Here is a 13,793-nt window from a genome sequence, read left to right on the forward strand (position 1 = left end):
GCCCTGCTAGCATCCAATTCGTAGAAAAGAAAAAAAAAACATACACTCAAGCTGGCTTGAAAGTGAGGCAAATTTTGCGTGAAATCCGATTTCAGCCCTGCTCGGGTGGAACTCACGAGAGCCAAACCGCGCGCACGAGCCGGTACCGAAGCGATTGGCGCTCACGCAGCATCCCGTGATGGTAGCAGCAGCGAGGCCGCACAGCACTCTGGCGAGGACAGTTTATTTCGGAACGCGCAAGGAATCGCTCGTGTTCGTGCCGGATAGTGAAGCAACATTTTGCACCATCAACAAAGCGTGGCCGCCGCAGTAAGCGTGAATTTATTGTTTCGTTTGTGCGTGGAGCAGTGAACGATTGTGCTGTGGTGGTGGTGGTAGTTTTGGTGGGTATTTGCGTGTGATGTGCGTAGTACGGTGATGTTGAAATGTGCCCCTAAGAAGATTCGTACAAAATGGAGCATAAATTAGCACACTATGTTGCGTGGTTTGCAACCTTTTGATTAAAGAGTTAGTGCGAGAGAGGCCAACAGCCAACAAAAGCAGGGCAGCATATAAATGGGCAAATTGCGCGTATGTGCTTGAAGATTATCACGCTCCACCATCTCAAGCCGAACGACGAAAGCCGCGCGATCCGTGTTTGCATGCTCAACGGTTGCGTGTTTCTCTCTGTGTGTGTGTATGTGTGTGTGTGTGTGCAAGTCAGTTTAAACAAACGGAAACAAAACGGCTAGACATCGTGTGACGTGTGGTAAATGCAAAATCGCATACGCGATACTGTGCTGCTGATAGTGTGCCTGTGGCCTGTGTCCGGTACGGCAATCAGATGCCCTCCCAGCTGGCATCACTGCCACGGAGCGGGCCGCCGCCGTTTCCTATCAACTGTGGCGAAAAATAAGTGACCACAGCAAGCGAAAAAAAAAGTTAATCTCCTTGCGTAGTGTTTGGGGGGAGCGCTGGCGGTTCAAGTGAATTCATACGTTGTGTGTGTGTCTGTCTGTGTTTGTGTGCAATTGTAAATTGTTGTACGATAAGAAGCATTTCGAGCGAGAGGTGACTTAAAATAGCAACGCAAAAAACAACAACAAAAAAGCATCGTGTGTGTTGAGTGCAGTGTGTACTGAGACGGGATGTGAAGCGAGTGATAACACATTTTTCGGGAGCGTAGAGGATGCTGCAAATGCGCACAAAGGATTAACCAGCACGATGCGATGTATTTGCTCAGCGTTCTCCCCCCTTGCTCCCAAAGTGTTACAACAAACTCAACTAGCGCCTTGAAACTGACTACCATTGAACGTGACCTCCATCCCTGAACGCAGCGCTTTTCTCGCCGAATCGAACGCAAAGTCGTTTCGTATCGATGCGCAACACGCTTACACACACTGTATGCGACCTTGATTTAGGGCGACGGTGGTGGTGGTGGGCGAAGAGATGTATAAATAAATCTTCGCCTTCACCCTTCTATTTCCACAAGCGTAAGCGCTCCCGGTTTTTTTGTGATTGTTTTGCTGCGCGCATCGAACCCGGTGCTGTCCGTTTGACGGCTGGGAAGCACGGCATGCGCAACATAACTTCACGCGCGCACGCACGTGGGCACGCGGGCACAAACGTAGCAGCTCGCGCGCGCGGTTTGTTTCTTGCGCGCGAGGATGTCAATGAAATGTGATATCGATATGCAACGCGAAAAGCATCAATTACTCGAGAGGAAGCGGTCAATTTAAACGGACAGCTATCCATGATATCGACCCGCTTTTGCGTGCAATTGATGCGGCGACCTTTTGGAAGGTGATAACTGTTAACACCTAACCGGTCGTTTAGCGTTTTAAACATCCTTCAATTAGCGGCAATTAATGGCTTCCCATCGCAGGGAGGGTATAATATTTCGCGCACGATTAAATCGAAAGCAATTCACATGTTTGAAGGGCAGCTGTGGCAAGGTCAGCCGTACTCAAGGTTTCATCAAAATTGATCGTCATTTTTCCGCATTGCGGTTTACCCCTCCGGTGGGAACCGGGCCACCATTGCAATCTTAATCCAGCCGATGGCGCTCCAGTTCCGTGCACACCCATAAAGCATTAAAAACAATTTATCAAACCGGTCGCTCCGGTACGATAAATGCCTTGTAGGGGGGGGGGGGGGAGTGGTATTCAACGGCTATTGCCTCAATCATGCCTACCCCGAAGAAGATTCCGGTAGCATTTTACGGCTGCCTGCAATGAACTTTTTTTTCTTCTTTTTCAGTAGCAAAATATATACTCTATAATACCCACCCACTATGGTGGCGTCTCGAAAATTGGAACTTTTCTGCAGAGAGACATAGCAATACACACACACACACACACACACACACACATACACCGAAAAAAAAGAAGCAGAAAGATGCCATTATTCTTCTGCGGCCCGGAGCTCCAACTGTACCGGATAGAGAGACCGGGCCGGGCCAGTTTTATTGTCCACTTTGTTGCGATTTGCTTAATTGCTATCGCAAGGGCTTCACCAGCACAGCACAATGTCTAACCAAGGACAGGCCGTTTTGCCCCTTTCCTTTCCTCTCGTTCTGCTCCTCCTGCACCGTCTAAAGGTGTCCCTATTTGGAGGAAATTAGGAGCCACGGGCTGCCGGTCCTGCGCCCGTAGGTCCCATCCTCAGCTTTTTCCATTTATCAGCATCATTTTCCATGCGGGTGGGGCAACCCGAAACAAAACTATACCGGAACAAGCACGGAGAGGTATGGAAACAAACAAAAAAGACGAACACACACACACAATGTTGTCCTTCATAAAGCCCTTTTCTCAAGCGCAGAAGCAAGCAAAACGAAAAACAATAATGGTTTTGCATTAGGTCAAACGGTTTAGTCTTTGTTTTGTCCAGCCGTACTGGGGGGGGGGGGGGGGCGGCGGTATTAGGGTGGGCTTGTAGTAGGTGTAAGAGGGAAGGCTAACAAGCACACTAATAAAAAGAAACTAATAAAAGTTGTCCGCACAGCGAAACACACTAAAGCTAATTGAGCATTTCGTGTTTCTATGTGTGTGTGTGTGTGTGTGTTGATGGTGCACACTTTAGCAAAATTGAAAGTGAATTGAAATGTGTTTTACGTTCATTTGCGTGCCAGTTTTGGGGTGTCTGTGCTTTTCCCCAGGACGCTTGAATCCAACCACAATTTACTGTAATGCTCACACACTCCAACACTGAACGCACCGACCTCACAGCCGGAAGCCATTATTTTGCTCACTCGCCACACCGCGCACCGCAAAGTTTAAGGCGCTTTCCACAGCTTCCCATTTTCCCGCAGGCGCGCAACAGTGTCGCCGGAATCGAAGGAGGAAAATTAAAAGTGCAAACAGTGCTCGGACGGGGGAGGGGAAAAACACAGCAAGGAGACGAACATTACTACCACTACCATGTCCAAACAAATCGCGTTTGGTGTGGGAGCGAAGGCGGAAAGGTCGGAAGACGACGGCATGGCGAAGGGAAGGATAAAAGTGTGACTGTTTGTAAATAAACAGAAAACAACACGCAACGTCAACACCGCGTCAATTTGGGTGGGAAGAGGAGGACGCGCGCGTGTGCTGTCACCTGAGTGGATGAAAGGTTCCTCGCCTCCATCCAGTCACGTGCACTGCGTGAGGGAAGGAGCACAAGGTATAGGGGGGAAGGAGGAAAAGTGCTCCAAGACACAAGCACTACCACGAACTTTGGGATGATAAATGCCCCGGGGTGTGTAGGACACCCCGGTAGGAGGTGAATTTCCGGCAGGTTTTGGAACAGCGAGTGTGGCAAATGAAGAGCGAAAGAGAGCGTCTCGTTGGGCGATTGTTGATTGTGTAATGGAAATGGTGCCAGAGATAGGTTATTTTTTTTTGTTGGTTTGCTGATGCTTCTGCTGGCACTCTGATGATAAAATACTATCTTGTCGGACGCTGCGAGACGGTCATCCTGTAAACTCAATGTTTGCGATAGCTTTTAAGAGCAGCGCCACAAAGAAAATAGAGCCATTGTTGGTTTTTGGTGCCCTGTTTCGTGTCTAGCGTCGGGAGCTGTTCGTTCAAGTAGAATAAAGCTTCGTTTTGTGTGTTTCAAAGTAGAAGATTTTTTCCCCGAAATGCTTCAAAAGCACTTTACAGATTGTCGTCCATAAATGAAATCTAGCACAGGACAGGAATAATGGGGTTAGGTCTTAGGCAAACCATAAAGAATGCCGTTTTAAGGTGTAATTTCCGTAGTAAATCTCTGAAACGTGTCTCATGACATACAGTTTACTTTCAAAGATCATTACTTCATGTCAAAATACTACCAAAAAGGCAACACATTCCCAATCTTGCTGTGGTGACTGATCGTCCCAAAATTGTAATGCACGTGTTGGTCTGCATTGTTCTGAAATTCTGAAACCGAACAAAACTCACCATACGAGCGAAAAGCACGAGCAACAGACACCTTTTGCGACCGTTTTTCCCCAGCATAAAACATTCATCAAAACGGACGCCACGTATGGGACGGTCAGACACCGATTCATCAATAAAATATTTCGCATCAAATGGATCTCCACAAGGACAATGCTCCTTGCTGCTCCTTGGTGTCCTTGGGCGATGCGGGTGGGAGTATTTTCTTATCAAACTTAGTCCAGCCCAGACACATCCAGTTGGTGAATTTCGATCCCATCCAGCTCGCTGCTGGGGAAAAAAGGTATTCATCGGTCTTTACTTTTGCCTCCTTCTCATCTTTCGCTCCAATGTTTGGAACTTATCGGAGATGAACTTTGGAAGGGCAAAAAAAGAGGTTGCAGCTTATACAAAAAAGATGTGCAAACTTCACACACACACAGTAAGCTGCCTCCCCTATCGGTAAAGCTGCTTAGTGGCGTAACGATTACTACGAGAACTTGGGGCGTAAAGTCTCACCAGGGAGAAGATTCCACACCAGGTGGCCATTTCTGGAACTATCTGGCGTGATAGAACAAGGGGGTTGCGGTTCGAAAGGGGCTTTTCCGAGGGGCGCGCTCCAAGGATGATATTCTGCGGCTCACCCAAGCTCATCATCTATCATGCATTACAACGAGGGATGGTCGCCCAACGCAATCTCGCCCATAACCATTCGCGGGCGCATAATTTATCTAATTATCACTAAAGCTAGCTGCAAACGGGGGAGCCGAGTTGCAAACTCTGGACGAAGGAGAGGATAGGAATAATCGCTCCACCGCAGCATTAATCTAATTAGCTTAGCGGCTAGAAATGCCGCAACGTGTGGCAAACAACAAAAAGACGCCCCAAAACAGAGCAGCCACGCTTCCACTAATCTGCGCTTAATGTCTTTGTAAACAGTTTGTGGTAGTTGAAAATTTAGTTTCCCTCTTCTCTCTCTGATGGTTTCCGATTACAGGATCAATTTGCATCGACAAGAAAGTGTGCGATTCCAATCAGCCTTCACCGCACACACGTGTCAGAAAAAGATGAAATCAACCGATTTGTGGTTATGTGTTATGAATAACTTTAACAACCATCGAGAGCGCTGGATGTTCCGGGATCACATTATTTGCTGGCGTTTCCAGCAGTGTTTACGTACACTCAGTCGCAACCGCAGTCGACATACAAAAAGGAGGAAAAAGTGCAGGATGGGAGAGTGAAAATCTGTCGATGAAATATTTATTGAATAACGCCACGGGAAGCAGCTGCATCCAACGGTGAGGCAAGACATCACGCCAAGGCACAGGAAGCAATATTCATTCACAGGACTACATTCTGTGCCGAGGGGCGTTCCGGGAACATTTTCTTATTGTGCAATGCTGCGTCAGGCACTGCCACCGGGTGGCACAGGAACAGATGCCCACCAATGGAGGGCAAAAAAAACGGCATGCTTTCCAATGAACATGCACCCGATAGTTTCAAACGGGTGAAAAAGTGCTGCCACAGTGCTGATCACTAGTGCGCTTAGGTTCGATATTGCTTCCGGGATGGGGTAGAGGAATTTGGAACCGGAATCGAACGGGTTTATCATAGCAACAGCATCAACTCTGGTGAGGTAGCAGCCATTGGGTTGAGATTTATGCGAATCGGAAATTTACAGCAATAAAGCCACACATTATTTTGCAACGTGTTGTTTGTTGACTCAAACACAGAGGCGTGGGCCGATCAATCGTAGCAACACGAGCTCCCAACGTTCGCTGCAGTAGGAATACACACATGCCACGGCATGGACGCGTCGAGATTAATGCCACTGCTCTCAAGGTGGTGGAATTTACTCGAATTGACCATCACGCTAGTACCAACACCAGCCTTCAAGGCTGTTTACGAGCCCCGTTGTTTGGCCCGTTGCCAGTACGTGTACGTGTTCAATACATGTCAGTCGCAGACTCGCACAACGCTGATAACCTATCGACCGGGACCGGGGTCCGTTCCCAACACTTTTCGCTACGACCGCGCTACGGCCAATCTATTCCCATTTCCAGCTGCGAAGCTCCGAACCGCGCCGTGAGTGTGCTGGAAATTTCGTGGAGCACGCGAGCGCTTTCTGGAAAGGTGGAAATGCATTACAGATTGATTTGACGTTACAGCAAACGTGACGGGCGACGGGTAGAACACGTTCTGGTTGCATTTGCACCAAAGTTTGCTGTATCATGGTGGAATTTCGATGGTGTTTTGTGCAAAAGGATTTTGGTATTTCTTGAAACCAGTACCAATCTCCGCCTTAAACTATGCAATCCGTAGGACAAATGTCATTTTATAAGCTTTTTAATAATTTTGTGAATATATTTTCAATAATACTATGTAAGAACCTTGAATACATCTTCAAAGCATCAAATATTTGAAGTCCAGTATATTTCCATCCCCATTTAGGATTCTTTGTTAATCCAGTGTTAATCGTCAACCGAGCACACCATTTGCTGCGCCTGAATGTAGGCAGTGCACCCACAATTAAGTTACCGAAAAACAAAATACAGACACACAAAATGCGCTCCATACGAAGGAGATCCCCGTGTCGACTGCTAACCAGCGCCTTCGTCCTGCTGCCCCTGTTACTGCTGCTGCTCGACGGTACCCAGCTCGCCCGGGCCCTCCGCTGCGACCGCTCGCCCGAAGGTTCCGGGGCCAACAAATCGCCCGCCGATGGACGCTTTCGGCTGCGCATTTCGGGCAACCCGGAGAAGTACGTGCCCGGCGAATCGTACACCAGTGAGTATTGTCATCAGAGTTTTGTGTTTTTCGCTGTCGCTTTTTTTCTCTCCTTTCCGCTTATTTCCGCTTCATTTCCGACCGACTGTCACTGTCAGATGGACTGGCGGGCGCCGTTTTCTCCCACTCCCATCTATACGCTGCAAAATGTCATAAATCCTTATTTCGGGAGCCACCGAGCCAGGGCGCACCCGCGCACCAAATTCAATTATCGATCCGAAAGCGTTTTTCGGTAATCATCATCATTACGGGGACGCGAGCAAAGGGGTCCGGTCGCCGCTTTATGGCCCTGGATTTTCCCACCCGCTGGCCATTTCGCTGTCCGGCAAGTGCGGCAAAGTGAAGCTTTTACATCGTTTACTTTTCGATTATCACCACATCCACCATCCGCGCTGTCCAGGGGACGTCCAGCACGGGGTGGAAGGATTAAGGACCCCTGTCTCACACAAAATCCAATTCCCTCGCCAGCACCCAGCAGCGCCTGATGGTTCCATTTATCTTCTCCATCTTTCGCTTCCTACGCTTTCCAATCTAAAATCAAACCGAATTAATAGAGAAAAGCCATCCGGGCGAAACGAGCGAGAAACCACTCGTACGCCCTCGGAGGTTCAAGTGTCAATATTGGATTCTGCATCCGCTATTGAGGGCTCGAGAAGGCAAGATGCAAGCCTGGTCCAAACAGAAAGTGGAAGGCCCATGTTCTACATTTCGATTTCGGTGCGCCCGGAAAGGGGAATGGGCAAATCCCGAAAAAGCTTCACTCGTTATCTGGACTTACGGATCGAGTCTTTTGCTTTCACTCAGCTCCGGAAAGCGTAGCCTTTACCCGGAGCTTACACTCCTGGACCTTATGTAAACATCCTGGAAAGAATGAAAAAACATGGAAGTGGGCAGGCACACATACATAACTGGAAGGCGTCCGATGGTACGATTTCATGTTAATATCACTTCTTTTCTGCTCCTGGAATGGACATCTCACTCTACTCCATTGTAGTGTCGACCTAATTGACAATTTAAAATCATGGCCACATCGTACCACATAGTAGCATCGGGCATTATCGTCGAGCAAAAATCGATCGAAAAAAGGAACGCATTTCAAAGAAAGCCCATACAGCGGGACTCTGGAACATGGATTCATAATGATTTCCTATCCAGCAATTCAGCCCTCCCAATCCCAATGTTCGCCCAAAGTCTGAAGCGAACCGTTCGCGTCCCGTGTTGGTTCGTTCGTCGATGTCAAAGCATAATGTAATTAGCAGAAAATATTAAACCTTCCCCACGCCGTGCAGCGTCCTGTCAATGATTGGCGTGACCGTTGAGAGGATTATTGAACGATGCGGGATCGAGCCGTAGGGATGAAAGCGAAAATTGCATTACATAAAATTAATACCACCCTCTGTCCCGAGCTGTCCGGCGTGTTCCCTTAGGTCCTCCCTGTCCCGTATCATCACTCTCGTTTGTGGTTTCTGTGCCACGATATCTTCCGGGAAGGGAGCACGGTGCTTACGGCGGTGTTTTGTGTCGCATTATTGAACTTTGTCCTTGTGCTTGAAACGCTTGACCTGGGTACCGGCTGCTGTTACTGACGACCTTTGGGGACTTTCCAGAATCCGATTCCTCGGGCAAAACCGAACCACAACATCGTTCGCATTGCTCTTATAGGGAACCAGCGGGAATCGAAAGAGCAGCCCAAGCTCGAAGGAAGAAGATTGAATTGTTAATTTCACCTGCATATCCATTGAACCTGTGCTTTGTTCTTCGGCCCGTTTTTCTCCTCCCCTTCTTTCCCTGCAGTAAGTCTCGTCGGCATCCGGTCGATGCAGGTACCGCACAAGTTTTCCGGCTTCTTCCTCGCGGCCGAGAAGGACTTTTCGCTGGTGCGCGGTGACGCAGCGCCGTCGGGCGTGCACAACGTTGGCACCTTCCAGCTGTCGGGCGATGCGCTGACCAAGTTCAGCGAGCGCTGCCCGAACGCGGTCACACAGACGAACTCGCTGCCGAAGAGCGAAATCCAGGTGAACTGGGTGGCGCCGCCGGCCGGCAGCGGTTGCATCGCGATTCGCGCGACGGTCGTGGAGCACCGGGACGTCTGGTACATGGACGATGGGCCGCTGAGCAAGATTTTCTGCGAGGACGAGGCCGACTCGGTCGACACGCAGCCGCCGGTGCTGAAGGAATGTTGCGCCTGCGACGAGGCCAAGTACGAGCTGACGTTCGAGGGGCTCTGGTCGAGACACACGCACCCGAAGGACTTCCCGTCGAACGGGTGGCTGACGCGGTTCAGCGACGTTATCGGCGCATCGCACACGGTCGACTATCGGTTCTGGGAGTATGGGCAGGTGGCGAGCGAAGGGTTGAAGCAGGTGGCGGAGCACGGTTCCACCCGGATGCTGGAGAGTGAGCTTAAAAATCAGGTAAGTGTAGGGGAAGCGATTCGAAATGGATGGTTCCAAGTTTGGTGATGTGTGAAGTGAGTCCTCATGGTGATGGGTTTCTCCCTTTCCTATTCCAGAGCGATAAGATCCGCACCATTATCAAAGCGCGCGGTATCTCCTACCCCAACGTGACCGGGAAAACGTTTGCCGTGTTCCGTGTCGACTCGAATCACCATCTGGTGTCGATTGTATCGATGCTGGACCCGTCCCCCGACTGGATCGTCGGCGTGTCCGGGCTCGAGCTGTGTCTTACCAACTGCTCCTGGATCGAGAACAAAATCCTCAACCTGTACCCGTGGGACGCCGGCACCGACAGTGGCCCGACGTACATCTCGCCCGACCAGCCGACCAACCCACCGGAAGTGATCCGACGCATCAAGTCCAACTACCCGAACGATCCGCGCTCACCGTTCTACGATCCATCCGGGACTGAGATGAAACCGCTCGCCCGTATCTATCTGTCCCGTCAGCGGCTGTACGAGAAGAACTGTGACGCGGATAATGAGGAGGAGAACGAAACGAAGCAGGCCTGCGAAACGGAATCGTGGTCCGATTGGACGGATTGCAGTTCGCGCTGCGGAAAGGGCAAGCAGACGCGGCGCCGCATCTACAAGCATCCGATGAAGGCGAAGCAGGCAGAGTGCAAGAAGAAACTGTTCGACAGGCGCCCGTGCGTCGGTACGGATCGCGATTGCGACTACAACAGTCAGGAGATTGAGGAGGCGTACCAGAGCGACCCGGAGTGTGAGGTGACCGAGTGGGGCCCGTGGAGTGAGTGCAGCTCGCCGTGCGGCAAGGGCAACAAGACACGCTCCCGGAAGTACAAGAAGAAGGGCGCTCGGAAGAAGTGTGAACGGCTACCGAACCCGCCAATGCTGCAGCAGACCGTGCCGTGCGATGAGGACTGTGGAGGTGACATTTCGCAACCCGTCCTGAGCTCGGATGTAACTATCAAAACGATGGCGTGTCGGTGGGAAAGGTCTGTAAGATGCTAACCCTTCTTCTTCTTCGTCTTCTCTCGCGTGCCGTTTATTGCAGATCAATCCCAAGTGCAAAATGACGCAGTGGTCCGAGTGGAGTCCGTGCAGTGTGACGTGTGGGTTGGGCCGTAAAATGCGTACCCGCATGCCCATCAACAAGAGCATGAGGACGCACCACAAGCGGTTCGTGAACTACTACATGACGCGCCGGCGGATGACGGCATTGGATGAGGACGAGGACAGCGAGGAGGAGGATATGGGTGACGACAACGATCTGCACATTACCGACCAGAACGATCCGTGCTACGGGGTGGAGACGGTGGAGGAAGTTACTTGCGGTCATGATTTGCCCCCGTGCGATGGACTCTATGGAGTGCCAGGTAGGTGTGAGTTTGGGCGCAGTGACCAGAACTGGTGTTGGTTTGATATCAATGCTTGGGTTTGTATGGGAGTATGAACAGATTCATGACCGGTTGAGGCCCATGAATAGTTCCAGGTTCCAGTTACGAATGAAGTTACTGTTCTACCTGTGTTTTGAATCTATGTATCTGTTGCACCACGGAAATGAATTCAGAATCAGAATAAGAACCAACCCGAGAACCGAGATGGGTTATGTATCAGTTCCAAGACCAGATTGAGATTCTAATCAGTCCAAAAACCGGAAAATGTCCAAGATCCGTCTCAGGACAGTTTTGAAGTTCCAGCAAAGGATAAATCTGGGTCTGGAAGTGTGTTGGATAAACGTTCCAGAGCAGAAAAAGTTCCAGAAATAGTTCCAGGATAACAATACAATCAGTATCAGTTCTTGGGAGGAATGTTTTTCAACTGTTTCAAGCCCGGTATCGATTTTGAATCAGTTCCAGAGATCAGCTTATGATAAATTGTAAGACCACTGTTATTTTGACATCACTGACATTGGTTAAAGAACAGTTCCTGAATCGGAATGTGTTTGGGATCAGTTTAAGCACTAAACGGAATCCATAATAATCTCGGAGATATCTCAGAATTGGCTCCGTATTGGCATAGTATTGTAATTGGTCGCAATTAACTAGTTTACTGAAATTAAACATCTGGCCCTAAAACATATTGGATGTCTTCATCTCCCTAATAGAGCTCTGTTTCCTGGAACCGAAACCGGGCAATTGTCGCGACTCCCAGACACGCTGGTACTTCGATAGCGATAAGAACGACTGCTCGATCCTTTTCTTCACTGGATGCGGTGGCAACAACAACAACTTTATGTCCCGCGAGGACTGTTTGGATACGTGCAGTAAAGGTAAGGTGTAACAAAATGACAACCCCAACGGTGCTGCATACGCTTGAAATGACCGGTTTTTCTTTCGTTTGTTCTTTGCGCTTCCCGTTCCGACAGATCGTAAATTTACCAACATTCCGATACGGGACCAGATCAGCACGAACAGTGCGGGCGGTGGTTCCGACTACGGCTCGGACCTGAAGCAGGACTGCAAGACGTCACACTGGAAGCGGGGCCCGTGCAACGCGACCTGCGGCGAGGGCTTCCGCGTGAAGAGTCGCACTATTCTGGTAAGACTAGCCACGAGCACGACCGTGGTGCATGCTGAAATTTAACGCACTTTTGCATTCCATGTACGTTCCTTCTTTGACACGCACGCACAGGTGCATCCGTCGAACGGTGGCCAGCGATGTCCCCGGAAGCTGCGCAAGGTCGAGCGGTGCTTCGTGCACTGCGACTCGTCCCGCCACGACACGAATCCCTCGTGGGGTCCCAGCACCCGCTACGAGCCGGAACCGATCGAGTGCGAGTACTCGGCCTGGTCGGCGTGGTCACCGTGCAGCAAGACCTGCGGCGACTATGCCGTGCAGCAGCGCACCCGCTACGTGCTCAATCCCGAGAACGCTCGGTTCTGTCCGCACCGGCTCGAGGAGCGGAAATGTGATATCATGCCTTGCCTGTTGGGCAAATAGAGCCGGGCCGGTTTGGACCCAGGTGCCAATGGTGGCGCGGTCGTCCGACGACGATGATGCAAAACTCGTGCAGGACAGTCGTAGCCCGTTAGATTTATTTCCGCTCACTCGCGCTACGTATATATGTGTGTAGTGTGTGTATGTGTACATCGTACGGCCGTGGGTTGGGCTAGAGAGTGTTAGAAGAAGCACCCAAAAAAGATGGAAGTGATGACTCCAACGCGACAGGAAGCAGAAATGTGGTCGCTCTGTTGCATCGTTTTTTGTGCACCCCGTTTCCCGATACATCTCATCGATTGCATCGATATTTTATTTATCTATATAGTTTTTTTTGTTTTGTTTTATTATTCCTCACCCCCTGCGAGTTGTCGGACATCCCAATCCGACATTGATGAATGAAGCGCAGCTGCGCCGTCGTGGAACGTGACGGGAAAGCAGAAGCTAGCGGCGCTCGAAACCCTTCCGGGTGAAACCAAACATAAATCTAACCACGGTGTGTTTTGGTATGGTTATTTTTTTGTAACGATAGTGGTATTAGTTTATGGAGTTGAAGGATTAAAAGCAGAACGAACACACAATCTAGACATTAAACACAACAAAAACCACACACGAGATGGGCAAAACGAGATATAAAGGGAGAGAGAGAGAGTTAGGTCCAATATTAGTACACAACTGAACGCACTAACATGAACACAAACACATTCACACTCTCACACACACACACACACACACACACACACACACACACACACACACACACACACGTACGCAGATGAATCAGCAGTGTACTATCAGTAGACAGAGCACATTGGTAAGCTCACCGGCAGATCCTGGGCCGATGATTGCACCGAGCTTTGCATTTTACAGCGCGTTCAGAGCGTGTGCCCGCCGTTAGTGCGACGCAGTGCGAAAGCGATTTGTATGTACGTTTGATGATATTATGATTGAGTGGAAACAAGCGAGCGAAAGAGGGTTGCACAATCTGAACGACAAATAATTAAATGCAAACATCATGTATCCTTCTAATAATGCGATCAAATAAATTGGAGTACAGTAGCGGTAGCGTTAGTATATTGTTCCGTTTTTCACTGATGTGCTGTGTGTTCAATAGAATTCCAGGAAAAGCACGCGTAGCTTATGAGTAAGTATCAAAGAGCGAAACCTTTCTGCCACGGTTGTTGTAAAATATCACGGGAAATACAGCGTCATATGACTGTCCTCAGTAGCTCTCTGTTTATTGTTAATGAAAAGCCAAGTATGTACATTTC

The 13,793-nt window shown here is 49.6% G+C and overlaps 1 protein-coding gene across 2 annotated transcripts; it reads left to right on the plus strand.

Annotated features, from left to right (window-relative positions):
• The first annotated feature begins 218 nt into the window (after positions 1 to 218).
• Positions 219 to 13,593, plus strand: LOC121599043 (spondin-1-like). Of its 2 annotated transcripts, none has more exons than XM_041926517.1 (8): positions 219 to 383; positions 6,828 to 7,163; positions 8,958 to 9,577; positions 9,676 to 10,542; positions 10,637 to 10,958; positions 11,690 to 11,854; positions 11,951 to 12,123; positions 12,217 to 13,593. In XM_041926517.1, the coding sequence occupies exons 2-8, from the start codon at positions 6,941 to 6,943 to the stop codon at positions 12,523 to 12,525; spliced, it is 2,679 nt and encodes an 892-aa protein (XP_041782451.1). In that variant the 5' UTR covers positions 219 to 383; positions 6,828 to 6,940; the 3' UTR covers positions 12,526 to 13,593. The 2 variants fall into 2 exon arrangements, with proteins under 2 accessions (XP_041782451.1, XP_041782452.1); XM_041926518.1 differs by having other exon boundaries at positions 223 to 309.
• The last annotated feature ends 200 nt before the right edge of the window (positions 13,594 to 13,793 follow it).

The sequence above is a fragment of the Anopheles merus genome, chromosome 3L, assembly GCF_017562075.2.
Source record: "Anopheles merus strain MAF chromosome 3L, AmerM5.1, whole genome shotgun sequence".
NCBI lineage: Eukaryota > Metazoa > Arthropoda > Insecta > Diptera > Culicidae > Anopheles > Anopheles merus.